At 43.9% G+C, this 20,172-nt stretch overlaps 1 protein-coding gene across 1 annotated transcript in view; it reads left to right on the top strand.

Annotated features, from left to right (window-relative positions):
- The window catches only part of ADAMTS3 (ADAM metallopeptidase with thrombospondin type 1 motif 3), a 138,147-nt gene that overhangs the window by 85,030 nt on the left and 32,945 nt on the right, over positions 1 to 20,172 (top strand). Inside the window, exons 7-17 of the mRNA XM_083571019.1 lie at positions 1,318 to 1,401; positions 5,825 to 5,981; positions 6,766 to 6,871; positions 7,933 to 8,076; positions 9,657 to 9,789; positions 11,467 to 11,580; positions 12,583 to 12,728; positions 13,954 to 14,129; positions 15,177 to 15,310; positions 17,166 to 17,289; positions 19,053 to 19,133. Of these exons, the coding sequence (XP_083427145.1) occupies positions 1,318 to 1,401; positions 5,825 to 5,981; positions 6,766 to 6,871; positions 7,933 to 8,076; positions 9,657 to 9,789; positions 11,467 to 11,580; positions 12,583 to 12,728; positions 13,954 to 14,129; positions 15,177 to 15,310; positions 17,166 to 17,289; positions 19,053 to 19,133 (1,399 nt within the window). The remainder of the gene's footprint in view (positions 1 to 1,317; positions 1,402 to 5,824; positions 5,982 to 6,765; positions 6,872 to 7,932; positions 8,077 to 9,656; positions 9,790 to 11,466; positions 11,581 to 12,582; positions 12,729 to 13,953; positions 14,130 to 15,176; positions 15,311 to 17,165; positions 17,290 to 19,052; positions 19,134 to 20,172) is intronic.

Raw genomic sequence — 20,172 nt, 5'->3', positions numbered from 1 at the left:
ACAGAGGGATATGAAGAAGTTTCATCAAATGTGATCAAAGGCTCATCTGACAATGCCCTTTCAACAATAAAATATGGATAGAATAGAAAAGAAAGAAAGTGTGAATTAGTGAACTAAATTGAATTTCCCTCCCCAAAACCCTATTAGTGGGACACGGGAGACAGCAGGGGTCTTGGTTCTTCCAGATACCTGTAATATTTTGGTGTAATCCCACGTACTATGCAAAGGCACAAGGAAAACTCAGAACATGTGATGCTAGTAGGAAGGACAAGGGATCATGAAAAGTTCATATAAACCAATGATTCCTGAATTTTTTTGACCTTCCGCCCCCTTGGTTCCATAAGCTCATCCCCCATACACTACAAAAGGCATTTATTCAGAATAGCATTCTGCATGACCCACTAAGGAAGATAATAATATAATAAAATATTAATTGCAGTAGCAATTACCGTATTGGCCTGAATATAAGCCGCACCCCCAAATAAGCCACACCTTTAAAATTCAAGGGGGGGGGGAAATAAAAAAAGACAATACCTGAATATAAGCTGCTGCCTTAAAATTCTGCAAGGGCTCACACCTGTAAATGGCCAATGTAGAGGAAAACCCAACAGCAATATTGTAAAAGTCAATTTTTGTAAGGTCGCAAATTTAAGCCACACTTTAACTTTTCACGGTCGGAATTTTTTTTTGGGGGGGGGGAGTGTGCCTTGTATTCGGGCCAATATGGTAATTGCACATTGATTCAAAATCCAATTAAAACTATTTAGTTTAATTAATTTAACAAAATAGATGAACTTTATCCAGTGATGTCAGCTTTCCAGTGCCCAGTGGCGTAGCGTGGGTTGTCAGCACCCGGGGCAAGGCAAGTAATTTGCGCCCCCTAACCCGTGGATTTGCGCCCCCTAACCCGAGGATTTGCCCTAACCCCAGATGTTGCGCCCGGTGCGGCCAGCCCCCCCTGCACCCCCCACGCTACGCCACTGCCAGTGCCTGAAAAGTTATTTTCACTTCAGCATCCCTTGCTGCCCCCTTTGCCTCTTAGTGCCCCCCTAGGTCATCCCCCCCAGAAGGAAGCACTTTGGGGACCACTGATATAAACTAAGGAGAAGGAATACTCATTTGGAGTGCAGATTTTTAAGAAGCAACACGCACCAGCTTGATGCATTTATCCTCCCTTTGACACAGCTGCAAAATCCCACTGTTCCATCACGCACTGTTTTGGAAAGTAGAAATTGGGTTGTCCTTTTAATTGTCGACTGAATCAAACTTTGGATTTGTGACTGTTCAGATTTTACCTTCTCTGCCTCTCTCTTTTAGGTGAATGAAATTTACCAGGATGAATCCCTGGGAGTCCACATAAACGTTGTTCTGGTTCGCATGATGATGTTGGGCTACACCAAGGTAAGAAAACCAAGTGAATGGTCCCTTCTGTCTCCATTCTCATCCAAATTGCTTTTGGAAGGTGAGATGTTACTATGTGTGCTTCCTGAACGAAGACATCACATGTGTGTGGATTCTTTGTTTTGTGTGTATGAAGAAGAGTAATGAGGAGAGAGAGTTGCTGCTGCAGCAACGGCCACCTCTGCGGGCTGGTTCAAATCCTGCCTTAATCCTCAGGTGATAAGCAAGGTCTGTGTCCTTATCATGTTTGCTTTAATTCTGAGCCTGGAAGAAGAAAGCAAATGGAGCAACCTTCTAGAATCTAACAGATCTTTTCATTATTATCCTTTGCCTTGTATTTTTCTGTTTTGGTTGAACAAGTGGGCTCTGGGGCTATTCCGTGTGACTTCTTTTTAATTTTTGCGTGTCGAGGTCCCCAAGCCACCCCCCAAATAACTCACAACGCACACTTAATTTTTGTTTAAGGTTTTTGGCATAATTTTGGCCACAACTTTATTTAAATACAAAACCGTGAGTGGTTGTTTAGGCATTGGTTAAGACTATCTGTCCCCCCCGCCTGGGGACAGAACTGACTTCCGGGCACCACCGAAAGACAGTGCGGGGGAAAGCAAGTCGGGGAGAAATGGAGCTGAGTCACAGACCCTCAATTCTCATCCGCATGCTCCCCAAAGGCTTGCCGGCCCTAGTCCCATTCCAGGGATTGGACGAAAAGATGGCAAGCCCCAGGATTCCTTTAACGGAATTCCCTTTCCGCAGCAACCATGGAGGGGCAGGCCCAGCCTATCCTAACCCCTCCTCCACCAATTTATAACCAATGCCTAACCGCAACCTTACAAGTTGTGACGATTTGCTACGCAGTAGGCAAAAACCAAATGGCCCAGCCAATCAGCCAGATGGACAAAATTCCTACCAAGCCCCTGCCCCAATGGCAGACAACCCCATGACAGGCATAGCAAGGTCAATGCAACAACCCCTTACTCAAGGGCGGGTGATCCGTTGCACGCAGCAAAGAGAAAGCTCCAGGCTGTGTGCAGAGTATTTAAACATTTTACCCCTCCCACCAAAATTGCAACATAACTTTTACCCCAGCAACCCAGTGAACCAATCACTGCCCCAGGCCATCTTTAGAGACCCTGCCTGGTAACAGAGGGGTGGCTCAGCAGACCCCACCGCAACACGTGCTCTCCATGAAGGAGAACACGCTTTTTAAGGGAAAGTTCTGCACTCAAGGAAGCCCAAATCCTGTGCACAGAAGTAGCTGAAATCTGCAACCACCGCAATGATGCAAATAAAACACTTCATTGCGATTCCTCTTACTTTGCATGATTTACCCAGCAATTGCTTTGCAAATTTTTAACTTCAGTAGTCATTTGGACTGCTAAAGTAGCTTAACACTGAAACCTCCTTGCATGTACCAGGTCACTAGAAATTCCACCAAACCACCTCTTTTGGCTCCTGAGACTTCAGTTGGCATTCTGCAAACACTTTTACAAATAAAAAAATTCAATCACAAGGACTAGAAACTTGATTTTAAAGTTGAAAGCTGAGAGTCTCCAGAATCTGAATTCTCCTCTTGGTTTCTGATTCAGATCTCCCCCATCTTGCACCCCACAAAATCACAGCCCTGGCCTGCATCCTGTCACTGCTCTTTAGGAGGATTTTGGCAGGAGAGTAAACTGAGCAGACCAAGTCTCTTTTGCCATCTAGTGGCAGTCAGCTTCTGAAAACCCAGCGATACCTTCAAATTATCATCCTTTAAGTCATGGGTGGGAAAACCTTTGCAGCCTTAAGGATGCATTCCCTTCCAGGGGCCATGAGTCAGTGATGGGCGGAGCCAGGGGCAAAAGTGGGTGGGGCAGCAAAGGTGAATTCTACCTATGTCCTGAAGGCTACTTTCTACAGATATTCCCCTCCATCTGGGGAGTTGAGAGGCATTAGCAGAATTCAAAAGCACATTCCACGTAGGCAAAAACATTCAAAGAGGGTGTGAAGCAGGATAAGTGAAGACTGTGGCCCAGGGAGACAGGTTAGACGCAGGGGTCAGCAAACTTTTTCAGCAGGGGGCCAGTCCACTGTCCCTCAGACCTTGTGGGGGGCCGGACTGTATTTGGTGGGGGGGGATGAACAAATTCCTATGCCCCACAAATAACCCAGAGGTGCATTTTAAATAAAACCACACATTCTACTCATGTGAAAACACCAGTCAGGCCCCACAAATAACCCAGAGATGCATTTTAAATAAAAGCACACATTCTACTCAGGTAAAAACATGCTGATTCCTGGACCGTCTGTGGGCCGGATTTAGAAGGTGATTGGGCCGGATGCGGCCCCCGGGCCTTAGTTTGCCTACCCATGGGTTAGAGGTATGGCTTGGCTCTGTAGATCATCTCATCTATATCAATATTGATATCTAGATCATCTAGATTGTACTTTTGCGAACTTTAGGAATCCTTCCAGCATACTGACACCTCACTCCAGTTTCTCAGCTTTATTTTGGCTACAATTCTGTTGGCACTCACCACTTTGGTTTGATATTAGAGGGACTGGTCTCTCTCTCAAACATACACTCCTTGACAGTGAAGTTCATAATTTTGCCACCCCTTCCGCATAATCTGTAGTTTGGCTGCCAGGGTTCTCTTTATGACGCTACTGCTCCTCTTTCTCCAAAAAGACAAAGAAAAAGCAGGCTTGGTTCTATAGCTTTAAATGGCTGCACACAGCAGTCATTTGTATATATCATTATTCTACCACTTAGTTGGACAGTATATTGCTTCTTGGGTGGGTGAAAGGACTGCTTCATTAATATCCTTAAGTGCTAATAAATATTCTTCTTGGGAGGGTGGAAGGACCACTTCATCAATAACCCGGAGCACTAATAAATATTTATTGCCTTTTCATCTGAGTGCACAACACTGCTGCTTCAAGCACCCCTGGCAGAAATGCTGGCAGCTCTGTGCATGTCATTGGCCTTGGATTTATTTTCCAAGAGGGTTGCCTCTTCTCCCCCAGCAGTTGGGAATGTAAGCAAAGCCCAGCTGTGCAGCCCCAATTGTCCTGGTTCTGAGACTGTCTCACTCATTGAGCATTTGTTCTGCACATGGCTTCTCCCGCAGAGAAAAGGATAGCCCCGAATTCATTACCGGGATGAAGAATATAAACATCGGAGATAATGTCTTCTGCAAAGTTTCTAATATGCAGCTACAACAAGCAGATCTGACTTCCTTGAGCCAGAAAAAATAGAGTGTATATAGCAGAAGATCCAAAACACTATCAGTAGTATTTTATTTTATTTTATTTTAACTATACACAGAGTTCCGTCTTTCATTTATGCAACTGAGGGCAGATGTTCTGACCTGACAGGGCTGCCACTGAAAAGGGCATCTGTGTATACCTTCAGTATACCTGAAGGAGTGCCTCCACCCTCATTGTTCAGCCCGGACACCGAGGTCCACCTCCAAGGGCCTTCTGGCGGTTTCCTCACTGCAAGATGTGAAGTTACAGGGAACCAGGCAGAGGGCCTTCTCAGTATTGGTGCCCTCCCTGTAAAACGCCCTCCCATCAGATATCAAGGAGATAAAGAACTACATAGCTTTTAGAAAGCATCTGAAGGCAGCCCTGTTTCAGGTAGTTTTTAATGTTTGTTGTCTTCTGTTTTTAGATGTGCTGAAAGCTGCACAGAGTGTCTGGGGAAACCCAGCCTGATGGGGGGGGTATAAATATGATGATGATGATGATGATGATGATGATGATGATGACGATGATGATTTCTCCAGGTCTCCTCAGCTTGTGAGGCAACAGTAGCCTAGTTTCTTCATACACTGCTCTCCAACCTCCATCCAGGGGAGCAAAAAGCGTTATCAGAGTTCAAGGACACGTTCCATCAAGGCAAAAACACTTGGGGTCAGTGGGGAGTGTGGCTCAAGGATAAGGGGTGTGTCCTGGGGAGAGATCCAAGGGCCAAACAGAGAGGCATAGAGGTCCAGATTGAGTCCCTGAAGTTCCCCACACCTGTACTATGGAGTAGTGGGGTGGGGCAACCACGTGCAGCCCCTCACCATGAGGCCATGTGCCAGGTGAAGCATAGAATCATAGAATAGATTCATATATTCATAGAAACATCGAGTTGGAAGGATCATCTAGTCCAACCTGAATATGCAGCTGTCCCATACGGGGATCAAACCTGCAACCTTGGCACTATCAGCACCACACTCTTGCAAACTGAGCTACCATCTGCAGTTGCTGCCATCTTATTTTTTTCTAGAAGAGAATGAAATGACAAGGGGTCCAGAATATCACCACTGCAGGGGCTCTCCAGAGCCACATCATTTGCTCTGCTGTGCTGAGTGCAGGCGCCTGGCCTGGCCAGCAGCAATCTCTGCACTTGTGATCAGACCCATCTAACATATATCACATTCTTGCTCAGTCCATCAGCCTTATTGAACGAGGAAATCCATCCCGGAGCCTGGAGAATGTTTGCCGCTGGGCATATCAGCAACAGAAAGCAGACTCCAGCCACTCGGAGCACCACGATCATGCCATATTCCTAACCAGGCAAGATTTTGGACCAGCCGGAATGCAAGGTAGTGCAACCAAGACTTTTTCTTATTTTTATGAACAAGTATTTTGCTGTGTTGGCTGTTTGCAAGATTCTACTTACTTGATTCGGGCAAGTGGAATCCAGCCAGAATTCACAAGTCATTTCTTCTCTCTTCATTCAGAGTTGGTCAAAGTTTAGTAACTCAATCTATCCCTGCTGGGGAATGTGTTCAGCAATTTCTCTCCCAATTATTATTATTACTCCACTAGGTTTATGAAATAAAACTAGAGAACTTCTAACAGTTATTAAAAGAACGTATTTAGAAGCTAGGAATGGGTTGTAAAGGTTTCCTGAATCCCTCCTGGCTTCATGTTACTCTGATGGTGAATGGCAATCACACACCCTGGTTTCTAGTAGCCATTTTTTCTTTAAGGTTCCTTCCTACTCAGAAGGAGATGGAGTAAGGGAAGAAAATGTGCAATAGAAAGGTAAATAAAGAGTTTGGGGAAGGCTCTGCATGCTGAAGGTCCTAGGTTCAATCTCTGCGTAGGGCTGGGCACGATCCCTGCTAGAAACCACAGAGAGTCACTGCCACAATTCTAAGCTTCATATGCACATTATAAGGCAGCTAGCTATTTTCATATGACACAACTGGAAATCTCTCTTTTTCTTTTGCACAGAACTGTAAAGAAATGTCTCCTTCCGCACTGTGGACAGTTTTGTTCTGTCAGTAGGTTAAGTCTTCATGATACAGCTATAGCCACGGAGGGCTAACAAACCGTGCTTTGTTTTGTTTTTAAAATCCAAGTCTTTCACATTTTCAACAGGCTATGCTCCAGTAACAGGCATGTGCCATCCTGTCAGAAGCTGCACTCTTAACCATGAAGATGGATTTTCTTCAGCTTTTGTGGTCGCCCATGAAACTGGCCACGTGTAAGTCTCAGTAGTATGCTTCTGAATGCCCATAAGTTGGAGGCAGGTTGCCTCTGAATTCTAGTTGTTGGGAATCACAAGTGCAAGGAGCACTCGGGTCCTCGTTGTGGGCTTCCCATGGAAATCTGGTTGGCCACTAGGAGAAGAAAGATGCAGGACTAGATGAAATCCAATAGGGTCCTTCTTATGTCCTTATGCTAGGGAATCTCTGGTCTACTGGCCAGTCTTGGCCCACCAGGGTGTCCAAGTTGGCCAGTAAGGCCATTACCCTCCACCACACCAAACTGCCCATCAGCTGGCATCATTGATGGGAGGGTTATATTCCTGCTGGGTGCTGCTTCACCATCATGTTCCTTGCAGAAAATGTGATGGTGAAGCAGACCCTTCCACCTACCAGGATGCCCACCTATCAGTCATCTGATGTCACAATGACATCCAGCCATCCACCTGTCAAAGTTAGTCCTCTTGGGAAGAAGGGGGAGAAATAAAAAATGATCTGCGAGGCCAAAAATGTTCCTCACCCCTGAGGGTTAGCAGCTGGGGCAGACTGAGACTGGTAGGACAATGCTTCTTGCACCCTAATGAACCACCCACCAGTGTTCAGGGAGAAGGATCCTAGACCAGCCTTCCAAATATCTGTCTAAAGCAGTCCAACACAGACCCTGGTTTTCAATTGCAATGGAGTCCTAATGATGGGCCTGGGTCTGTGAAATTCAGACTGCAATGGCTGTCATGCTTTCCCTTCTATAAAACCTGGAATTGAAGGAGCTTGAGAAGGGTTGAGATGTGTAGTCCTACAGATATTGTTGAGCTCCAGCTTCCATCAGCCCGGCTCAGCATGACCAATGGTCAAGGATGATGGGAATATTTGTCCTGCAGAATCTGGAAGGCCACAGGGCTCTCCATCCCTGAGCTACCTAGACCAGCCTGGTAAAATAGCCTGGTAAAATTTATCAGAGTAAAAGAGAAGCTGATCTAAGTCACTTTGTATGTGTAAGATGGTTTCATCCTTCTCCACTCTTGGCCCCAATTAATTCCATCATGCTGGTCTCTGATTTCAGGTTGGGAATGGAGCATGACGGACAAGGGAACCGATGTGGGGATGAGACAGCAATGGGGAGTGTCATGGCTCCCCTGGTGCAAGCAGCGTTCCATCGATACCACTGGTCCCGATGCAGTGGCCAAGAAGTCAAAAGATACATACAGTAAGGACCAACATATGCTGTATGAACAGGCACTAAATACCTGGAGCAAGACTAGGGAGCGCACACGAGGAAAGCCAAAGTTTGGCTAGTGTCCAGGCAAAGTCTCAGATCTGGCTTAGAAGCTTTAAGAACTGATTCAGGAGGAAACAAAGGGTTGCAGAAGGCAGGTCAACAGCAGGACCAAGAAGAACAACCCTGGCCCTCTCTTCCTTCATAGTGACTCACAGAAAAGGATGTTGGTGCATAGACATGGAGATTCATTGTTCAAATTCTGACAAGCAGTTAATGCATTTTTAAAGGCCAATAGCAAAGCACCTGATGCAACAGTTGTTACTGATGTTTTGGGGTGGATAGTGGTGGGGCTGCCCCTTATGGGAAATGCCTTGTTTGATATTCCAGGGGTGGCTTAACTGTGGCTTTCCAGATGTTGCTGAACTGCATCTCCCATCATCCCCGATGTTAGACATGCTAACTGGGGCTCATGGGAGTTGTAGTTCAGCAACATCTGGAAGGCTACAGATTAGCCACCCCTGGTTTATTATGAGCCCAATCAATTAGGATCCTTTTGTCTTTGGGAACTGATCCCCTTCTCCACCACCACCACCAATTAACCTTTGTTCTCCTCCCTCCTCCCTTGTATTTTACATGAACATTAAGAAATGTGTGCTTCAGTAACATCAGTTGTCACAGACATGCCCCTCTGTTACTATCAGTCTCAGAGTTAGGGGGCTTAGTGAACTGGGGAATGGGGTGCCTGACTGAAAATAGAAATTGGTAGAGAGCAAGCAATCTGAAGGGCCTGCCAGCCCTCTTGCAAATCAGCCTGAGAGATCCCAAACACAATAAGGCAAACAGGAGAACGTTTACTCTTTGCAGGGCAAGAACCACCAGTATCTTTAATTCAAGAACTGCTATTGCCAGCATTGATAAACTCAAGTTCTGCAATCCCAGTGCATTTGAACTGAATATGTTTGCTCAAAAGTTTATCGGCCCTGCAGTGCCCTCTGGTGTTGGTCACCATGTGATCATAGGCAGAAAGTATCTCCGTTATCTCTTACTTGATGCTGTCCAGCCTTTCTCAACCTGTGGGTCTCAAGATGTTGTTGAACTACAACTCCCATCACCCCTATCTAGCAAGGCCAGAGCTCAGGGATGATGGGAGTTGTAGTCCAACAACATCTGGGGACCCACAGGTTGAGAACCGCTAAACAGATTGAAAGATGGGCTGTGGATAAGGAATGCCCTCCTTACTTAAACTTAGTGGGAGTAAATATTAATTTAATAATAATAATAATAATAATAATAATAATAATAATAATAATAATATATTTATACCCCAGCCACTCTGGGCAGCTCCCAACAGAACATTAAAAACATGATAAAACATCAAACATTAAAAATTTCCCTAAACAGGGCTGCTTTCAGATGTCTTCTAAAAGTCAGATAGTTGTTTATTTCCTTGACATTTGATGGGAGGGCATTCCACAGGGCAGGCGCCACCACTGAAAAGGCCCTCTGTTATAAGCTGTGGCTTATGCATATCCAGCAGATGACTCTCTTCTCCTTCGTTTCTGCAATAGCTCCTACGACTGCCTCCTTGATGATCCCTTTGAACACGACTGGCCCAAACTTCCTGACCTGCCGGGGATCAATTATTCCATGGATGAACAGTGCCGTTTTGATTTTGGAGTGGGCTACAAAATGTGCACAGCGGTATGTCCATAGCGAATTCTAGAAAGTAAAACCGGACCAAACCATTGAAGTATTGAAAGATCCCAGTTTTGCATGCAGAACTCAGTTCAATCCCCAATGGCATCCATGTAGATTTGGAAACCTGTCTGAAATGCTTGAGTGTCTTTGTAAGTCAGTGAAGACAATATTGAGTTGGATGGACCAATGGTCTAACTCGGTGTAAGGCAGCTTTCTATGTTGTTATATCATTATATTATGTATCATGAAAGGTAAGCCCAAGTCGGTCATGATTCTTCATGTATTTATTCAATCTAGATCTCATCTTTCCTCCCAAAGGAGAGAATGGGGCAAACCATTGATAAGTTGGAATGTACCCAGAGCAGGGCAACCAGGATGATACAGGGTTTGGAAACCAAATCTTAAGAGGAAGTTAGGTGGGTTTAGCCTGAAGAAGAGAAGACTGAGAAGTGATATGAGCCATCTTCAAATATCTGGAGGAACACAGTATATGACGAGCTTAAAAAAAATGTTTAAGAATAACTTTGTGAAAAATACAGGAGCTTTTCTACTAGGGATAATGGACACAGGTAAAGCAAGAGAAGATCAGAAAATATTTCTCTATGCCACAGAAGCGGCAAGGATCCTAATTGCTAAAAACTGGAAAAAAGAAACTGTGCCAACAAAAAAAGGAATTGCAAGAAAAACTGTTAGAGTATATTGAACTGGCTAGATTAACAGAGGCAATTAGAGATCACACTAGACAAGAGTTTCAAAAAACATGGGGGAAATGCAGAGAATACTTCACAAAACAGTGCCCTAAAATACATACCTGGACTTGTTTCGATTAATGTCTGCAGAAGACTTTGTGGATATTTAAGTTATAATAAGAAAAATCTTAATAATTATTCATAAAGGAAACAGTTTATAAGAAGTAAATAAGGAGGCCAGGTACAGGATGAAGGAAGTCTTTTATTTGGTTGTTTGTATTGTTGTATGTTACACTCACTGTATGTTATGTTCACGTTTAATGAGGGAGGATTTGTGTATTTGGGGGGTGGGGGGGTTATGTTATGTTGTAAATAAAATTCCAATAAAAAATAAAAAAGAGAAGTGATATGATAGCCATCTTACATTTCTGAAGGGCTGTCAAATGGAAGATGGAGCAAGCTTGCTTTCTGCAGCTCCAGAGGGTAGCACCGAAACCAATTGACTCGAATTACAAGAAAAGAGATTCCGACTAAAAATTAGGAAGAACTTTCTGACAATAGGTGCTGCTTGATAGTGGAACAGACTACTTCCCAGGTGGTGGGCTCTCCTCTGTTTTTAAATAGAGGTTGTGCATTCATTCACTAGGTTAATACAGTGGTACCTCAGGTGACATACGCTTCAGGTTACAGACTCTGCTAACCCAGTGCTTCAGGTTAAGAACTTTGCTTCAGGATGAGAACAGAAATCGTGCTCTGGCAGCATGGCAGCAGCAGGGGGCCCCATTAGTTAAAGTGGTGCTTCAGGTTAAGAGCAGTTTCAGGTTAAGAACGGACCTCCAGAATGAATTAAGTACCCGAGGTACCACTGTACTTTAGTTGTGGTTCCTGCATTGCAGGGGGTTGAACAAGATCACCCTTGGGGCCCTTACAACTCTACAATACTATAATTCTGTGAGATCAAAAACTTATTCAGGTGCCTCCCTTTTTCTAGTTCCGAACTTTCGACCCATGTAAACAGTTGTGGTGCAGCCATCCAGACAACCCCTACTTCTGCAAGACAAAGAAGGGGCCCCCACTGGACGGAACGGAATGTGCACCCAGTAAAGTGAGTATGTATCTTCAAGTTTACATGTCCCAATACATTTCAAGGCAGAGAGATGCAGAGGTGATTTTATTTATTTCCAACTCCTTATACACCACAGCAGCTGTTTAGGGAAGCTTTTAATGTTTAATAGACTTTTGTATTTTAATATTCTGTTGGAAGCCACCCAGAGTGGCTGGGGAAACCCAGCCAGATGGGTGGGGTGTAAATAATAATTATTATTATTATTATTATTATTATTATTATTATTATTATTATTATTATTATTTCAGTGGCTTACAGTGAGGTTACCGAACAGATACAAAGGATAAAATCTGTTACAACTAACCACCAAATCAGAAAAGCTTTCTTAAAATGCTTGCTGGGGCGGGGGGAGATCTTCACCAATGGGAGCAGATCTGTTTGATTTCAACTACTGTATGTGTGGATTTTTAACAGAATTCGGCCCCCAGTAATGAAGGTACAGCTCCTAATGTGTCTGACCCATGCATCTGAACCATGGGAGACCACCGATAGAGATCCTACCATGAAGGCATGGGCTGGGGTAATTAATTGACTGTTAATTAATTATTAATTAAGTACAAACTCAATTATACTAACAGGGGAAAAACCCACACATAATTAAAATATACAGTGAAGCAATGTCATTGATGCATTAAAATATAGAGGCTTAGACAAAATCATGAAGGAGAGGGCTTGGGATAACTTGCAAGCCACAATGGCTATGCTCTGCCTCCTCTATTGGAAACAGCAATGTTTCTGAATATCAGTTGCTGGAGACCACAGGAGGGGAAAGTCCTCTTGTGCTCAGATCTGCTCACAGGTTTCTCACGGACAACTGGCTGGCCACTGTCAGAACAGAATTCTGGACTAGACGGGTCACTGACCTGATCCAGCAACGCTCTTCTCATGTTAACAATTAAAATTAGAAGTTCAGGTGAAGAGATCAGGGGACTCCAGAGGGTCTAATTTGTGTGTGTGTCTCATTTCTCATTTTACCCTTAGTGGTGCTACAAAGGTCACTGCATGTGGAAAAACACCAACCAGCTGAAGCAAGATGGCAGCTGGGGAGCCTGGACGAAATTTGGCTCCTGCTCTCGGACATGCGGAACCGGCGTTCGCTTCAGAACGAGACTGTGCAACAATCCTGCGTGAGTCGGCGGTGCTTCTCCTGCGACCTGTTGCGCACACATCTTGGGGTGGATATAAGGAGGGTGCCCTCTGAGGAACACTATATCCAGTGGCTCAAATGAAAACAACAACTCAGGACTGTCTAGGTCAAAAGTCAGACAGGTGTAGAGATGGATAAGTGGGGTTTGTGGTCTGGAAGGGGAGAGAGTGGGGTCTGGGATCCGATCCAGCTTAGACCCACCCCCAAGCATTCTTTTCTCTCTCTTTTTGAAATCATTGTTATTTGCTTTCACAAATACAAAGTTATAAAAAGCCAAATGTATATCCATATACAGGAATTCCTCCGAATCTCGGGACTTTCCCCCACTGCCTCCAGGTCCCATTTTGAACATTTAGAACTGCATATTCTTCCATACTCTAACTTTTATATCAATCCATATTATCCATGGTAATTGTTACACTACAAGTGAATTCAAAATCATGCCAATGTTTCTATCTGCTTACAGCGGTCTCCTAAATAACTTATAAAAAAATTTCCCATTCTTTTATAAAGTTTTTGTCCTCTTGGTTTCTGAGTTTTCCAGTCAGTTTTGCCATTTCAGCACAGTCCATCAGCTTGGTTTGCCATTACTCTTTGGTAGGGACTTTGTCTTCTTTCCATCTCTGGGCTAGTAACATCTAGGCGTCTGTTGTTCCATACATGAAAAGTTTTTTCCGTTCCTTTGGAATATTGGTACCTGAAATTCCTAATAAGAAAGCTTCCGGTTTCTTAACAAAAGTTATTTTAAACATTTCCCCCCATTTCATTATATAGCATCTCCCGGAAAGCTTTTATCACCTTACAAGTCCATCACATATTGAAATATACTCAGAGTCGCAAAGTGATTTCATGCTCTTTATTCAGCTCATAGTGGTGAGGAGGAATGAATGAAAGTCCCGTCAAAGTATCTGCTTTATATACATTACTTACACAATGGGCTGCACATGATTGGCTAATTCCGGAATTCTACTGTAAGCCAATCAGGTTGTGGATTCACTTCTATCTGGAGCATGATTGGGTGGTTCCTGCCAACCAATCATACTGCTGCATTGTTCTAGGACCAATCAGACTGCTGCATTCTGAATCCTATTGTTCTAGGACCAATCAGACTGCTGCAGTTTGGATCCTATTCAACTCAGTACATAACACATATGATAAAAGGTACCTTCAAGCATTCTAATTGGGCCTCGTTTCTCCCCATTAAGGCCTCTTAACGGGGGTCAGGACTGTGCTGGCGTCAACTTTGAGTACCAGCTGTGCAACATGGAGGAATGCCCAAAGCATCACGAAGACTTCAGAGCCCAGCAGTGTCAACAACGCAACTCACATTTTGAGTACCAGAGCAGTAAACACCACTGGCTGCCTTATGAACATCCTGATGGTAAGTGATGGCCGGTCCTCTTCTGCAAAGAGCTGTTTCAAACGCTGCAATGGAGTTGGGAAAGAGGAACAAATAGCATATGTGCAATGCTTATTCCCCTCCACCAACTTTTTGCCCTCCAGTAGGGAAGCCATCAAAAAGCCACTTCTCAATAATAAATTCTTCTCCGAGCCCTAACAACCAGAACTATTTCAAAACGCAGTGAATGGTTAAATATAACTAGGGAAGAAATTTTGTTAGATCTCTATTCTATCAACTCGACAGAGTCTCTCATGTAGCACCGATTGATCTCCTTTGATTAATGATGAGCTTGGCCTAAAAGAGGCTTTCATAGCGAACCTTCATAGCTTCTCTGACAACTAAGCATGCCCAGGAAGATGAGAATAGGGAGATGATAGAGAGACAGCTAGAAAGGTAGCTTTAGTCATTTATTGTATTTATATTAGGGCTGTTCAATACAGTCTTACCTTGGTTTTCAAACAGCCTAGTTCTCGAACGTTTTGGCTCCCGAATGATCAAAACCCAGAAGTGAGTGTTGCAGTTTTCAAATGTTCTTTCAGAAGCCAAGCATCCAGTAGGGCTTACGCAGCATCCGATTGGCTTCAGGAGCTTCCTGCAGCCAATCGGAAGCCGTGTTTTGGTTTTTGAACGTTTTGGAAGTCGAACAGACTTCTGGAACGGATTCCGTTGGACTTCCAAGGTATTACTGTATTTATATTAGGTGCCTTCTGGTTTGGTCCAGGGCTCATTTCAGTTGATTGGGCCTTGATCTGACCTGGGCATGATTTTGGGTCCCAAACTGAATCAGGGCCAGAGGGATTGATGTTAAACCACCCTGGGAATTGTAGCTCTGGGAGGAGAACAAGGGTCTCCCAACAACTCTCAACCCCATCGACAAAATGCATCTCCCATAATTCTTTGAGGAAAGCCGTGGTGGTTTAAAGTGGTTTGAAGGATTGATGTGAATGTGGTCTGTGCTGCTTGTGTAATCCAACAATTGTTCATGGGTTTGGGCAAATATTTTGTCCACATTTCTACACCATGTAGCTACCAAAAGATGCCAACTCTACTGCCAATCTAGAGAGACAGGAGATGTTGCCTACATGAAACAACTCACCCACGATGGGACCCGCTGTTCATACAAAGACCCCTTCAGCATCTGTGTGCGTGGGGAATGTGTGGTAAGTGAGGTCTTCCTGACCATCCCACTTGTTCTTTTTAGCTGGAGCTGCTCACAAAAGACTTTGCAAGATGTGTTCAACCAAATATATATGGAATATACATGGCCTGACTTCTTTTTAAATCATTTTTATTTGATTTTACAAATATAATACTAAATACATATCCATATAGAGAGATTTCTCTGAATCTTGAGACTTCCCCCCATCCCCTCCATGGGTCCTATTGTCAACATTTTCAACTGCGTATTATTTCGTAATCTATATTTTGTATTCATCCACATTATCCATAGTGTTTGTTATGTTATATGTGAGATTAAAATTGTGCTAATGTTCTCATCTGCCCACAGTAGTCTCCTAAATAAATTATAATTTTTTCCCATTCTTTAAAAAAGTTTTTGTCCTCTTTCCAGTCAGCTTTGGCATTTCGGTGTAGTCCATCAGCTTAGTTTGCCATTCCTCTCTGACAGGGACTCTTTCTTCTTTCCATCTCTGGGTTAGTAACATCTGTGCGGCTGTTGTCACATAAACATGGTGTGACTTTTAATTGGAGAGGGTGAAGGACCAAATTCTTTTATGAGAGCAGGTCTCATGTTCAGTTGCCAGCAATGTTTTCCTCCCTGTGCGTTTCTTTGTTACAGCTTTGCACTGAAGAGTTGCCCCTGACATTTCTGGGGGTGGGGGTCTAAAGCTCAGCTCCTCTCATTTTTCTGGGAGAAGCTCTGCAAAGCAGCCCCTTAGCAAAGCAGCAGAGAAGCAACGGAAATGGTTTGAAGACCTGACCCCAGAAAATTTTGGTCTGGGATAAGGTGGTCCCCTGAAGCAGGTAGATTTTGATCCACTGCCACCTTTTGTGAGGTGCTTTTCAAAGAGGGATAGGCAGGCAATCTCCTCCAGCTTGGATTTTAATCTGATCTGGAGAAGAACATGGGAGCTCCTGATGCTCACTTCTCCTTTGAAGCAAGCATTACCAAGTACAGTACCTGAAACTCATTGAGGCCCTGAGCTGGAAGAATTTTGCCAGCTTCTCTGTTTAAAACTTCCAATGGTTATGCCCGAGATGCAACCCGTTGAAGAAAATGACATCAAAATTCTGCACAGATTCCAAAAATTCTTTGCCAGGAAATGTGGAATTCCACAATCTTCATAAGTATATTCTGTAAGGCCAGAATTTTTCTGGCTTCTGCAAGTCATGAATGGACGCCGTAGAGTCCATGTGCAGAGTAACTCCTGAACTGCCAAAATTGCTTCTGAGTCCCTGAAGTTTACTCGGCCATATAAACTAGAGCAGGCATGGAGAACTGAATCCAGCTGGGGGGGTTGAATCCTTATCTCCCCACCCCTCATGGGCCAGGTTTGAAAGGTGGGTGGAGCCCCTCACCTTTCAATTACCTGACACCACAATGACATCCTCTGATGGTGCTTGCAAAGCCATTAGTTGGTGCTTTGAAAGCCCAGTGCAAAGTGTCTTGGGCCTGCAAACCCCTTTTTAGCCCAGCTACATTTTCGCCCATCAAACCTGCAAAGCAGGTCTGCATGTCTTGACTGAAATAGCCTCATGGGCCAAAGGGCGGGCCTAATTAGACTTCATGGCTTAAGGTTCCCATCCACTGAACCAGAGACTTGCTCCCCACTTCCTCTTCTTTTTGGGTGATAAATGCAAAGATCTGCCAGAAACTGTATTAGATGCTTGGTATCAAAACCTGCTGTTATGGAGCATACATAACACCTGCACTTTCATTGGGGGGAAAATATTAGGAGTTGCAAATTTGACCTGTGCATTTGATTCTGTTCATTTCCAAACAGTGCTTCTTCTGATTCTCTGCTCTGATGATACTGTGACTGTCTCTTTTTACAGAAAGTGGGCTGTGACAAGGAAATCGGGTCCAACAAAGCTGAAGACAAGTGTGGAGTATGCGGGGGAGATAACTCTCACTGCCGGACGATCAAAGGGACCTTCACTAGAATCCCTAAGAAACCTGGTAGGGATACCTCTACCTCCATGACTCTTCCATATTACCATTAGTTTCCATTGCTGTCCCTCACCTCTGCAGAGGAGAAAAGGTGATGAAAGCCTAAATCTCAACATGAAGTGCTTTGACCATGATTGCAAATGTTCACATGAACTGACTTCAAATATTCGTGTGGACTGGAATTGGTTTAATACAGGTCACAGCAGGGCAGCCAGCCTGTAACCCTTTAGATGTTGTTTTAGCTACCATCCTACCTACTGGCCATCCAGACTGAAGCTATTGAAGTCCAACATCAGTGTTAAACTGATTCCAGTCTGCACAACTATTTGGAGTCATTTCATGCAACCATTTGAAGTCAACTGGAAATGGAAATTTCGAACTGATTTGCAGACCTTTAAACTGAGCTTTTGAATGATCCACAGTACAACAGCATGCCATGCTTCAATTAGTTTTATTTATTCATTTTGAATATATCCAAGACGTTTTGTGGTAAGTTCAGGACACCAGTTGAAGCGTTTGCAAAGCTAGCAAATGCAGAAAATCCTGTTAGCTGGTGTTTGAGGATGATCTTTGTCCTTGGGGCAGTGTTTGAAGCATTGATTTTCCATTCCACAATCATGTTTCACAATTATTTATCATTAGATTCCATTTTTGTTTGGCATTGCAAGAAAAAAATCTAATCAACCTCTTCCAACAGGGAAACAATTAAGCAAGAGGTGCCAAAATGAACTCAAGGTTCTGGAAAATGAAATCTGCAAGTATCCAATTGATTTTTCACAGTCTTAATTTTCATTGACTTGATGCTTTAAAGTAAAAGAGAACTGCTGCAATGTGTGTAAAAATCTTTCAAACAGAACTTATTCATGCTTGATTTATTAAAAAAAAAAGGCGCTCCTATGAAGACTCAGTCAATGAAAACTCAAGACTTCCATGCTCTAAATTACTAACAAAAGACATTCTGTTTAAGGGAAGACAAGAGGCGCGTTCACTTTGCCTAAAGGAGCTCGTGATGTTTCTGTTTCTGAAAACAGAGAATCTAAAAATATTCTGGGTAAGTTTTGACTCTTTGCAGAAATTTGGGCATCCATAGCCGCCGCAGAACCATTTTTTCTTCTTGTATTACTTCTAATTGCTGACCAGTCACTTACAGGAAAAGCAAACTCAGGCAAATCATTTTATGCTTCCAGTGGGAGCTTCTTGAAAGCTGACAATATTCTGACAATGAACTATATTCACTGAAGTATGTCAAACAGTAAGCTGAAATTCTTAGGGTGATGAATTTGGCTTGCGATAGCAGCTTCTGTGCTTCCACAAAATGGCCCACTGGCCTGATCTCAGCAACTGGGGAAGAAATGAATTCTTAACAATATGTATTTATTATTCTGGAAAGGATCTAACTGACAGATGGTAACAGGGGTGAATGATCCCTGTGTCCTTCTATTTTCATTCCACAAAACATAGGAAACAAAAATGCTTTGTCTAAATTACCCAGATTGCTTTGGTTCGCCAGAGAACAAAATGAAATAAGTGGCTTGCAATAAGATTGCCTTTCCCCTCCTCTTTCATGAAAATATGGGAAATGCAAGGCTGGCTAATCACCAGTATTGCAAACCTACTGGTCCTTAAGTTGACTGTTCATGGGTTTATGGATGCACCTCTTCTGCAAATGGGGCCAACCTCTTCTTGCAACCTACTAACCCTAGCAATGATTTTTTGTCTCTCCTTTTGTTTCTCTTCTGCCTCCTACCAATGCCTTGCTGCACATGCCAAAGGCTACCTTAAGATGTTTGACATCCCTCCGGGTGCTAGACATGTGTCTGTCCAAGAAGACGAGGCTACCCCTCACATTCTTGGTAAGTGCTTCTCTGCTTGGGTTTGACCATGCTGCCATAAACTCTGACGATAGACCTAACACCGCTTTCCAGATGATGCCCTTTCCAGAAGATGCCCAGCAGGACCATTGCGGACATTACCCTAGCCATTTGGGGAGTCTGAGTGGTACCTCCTGTGGTTCAGGTCGTGGAGCAATTCACTTGACATTGTGTTTCATTATCACTTTTATAACCCGTGGAACTCAATTCAGCATAGAGAAGAGTTAAGAACATAAGAAGAGACCTGCTGGATCCAGAATCCTGTTCTCAAAATAACTGTCAGGCATGGAGAGTACTCATCTCCCTTCGGTAACTTCACAAATAAGAATTAACAAGTGGTTGAGAGATTTATAGCATCATTATTACAGCATCATGTTGTGAGCACAAATACACAGCTCTCTGCAAGGAGGAGGAGAAGAAGAGGAGTTTGGATTTGATATCCCACTTTATCACTACCCTAAGGAGTCTCAAAGCGGCTAACATTCTCCTTTCCCTTCCTTCCCCACAACAAACACTCTGTGAGGTGAGTGGGGCTGAGAGACTTCAGAGAAGTGTGACTAGCCCAAGGTCACCCAGCAGCTGCATGTGAAGGAGCAGAAACGCGAACCCGGTTCACCAGATTACGAGACTACTGCTCTTAACCATTACACCACACTGGCTACAGTGTGGAGGGCAGTGTGTGGGTAATTTAGACAACTGGAGGGCAGTTGGCTACTCTAAATCCTCCTCCCAACTTCCGCAGCATTTTGGGCGCCAGCGGGAAGTTCCTCCCTCCCTCTGACTCCTTTGCTCTCTGATACGTTCGGACCTCTGAGTCTGTGGTGAGAGGGGGGTCCCCCCACACTCCCAAGTGACGTCTCAAGTCACTGCCCCCTCCCTTCTGGTTCTCTTTTCATTATCTCAAAAGTGGGTAACTCCTCCCTAAATTGTTCAGCTTCTGTCTCTCTCTCTGCTTCTGAACACACTGTGGGGGGGGGCGACTCTTCCCCCTCCAGCTCTCCATCGGAGAGAAGCTGGTCTT

Source organism: Podarcis filfolensis (genome assembly GCF_964270895.1).
Source record: "Podarcis filfolensis genome assembly, chromosome: 9".
Lineage (NCBI taxonomy): Eukaryota > Metazoa > Chordata > Lepidosauria > Squamata > Lacertidae > Podarcis > Podarcis filfolensis.
This window is presented reverse-complemented; position numbering and strand designations above follow the sequence as displayed.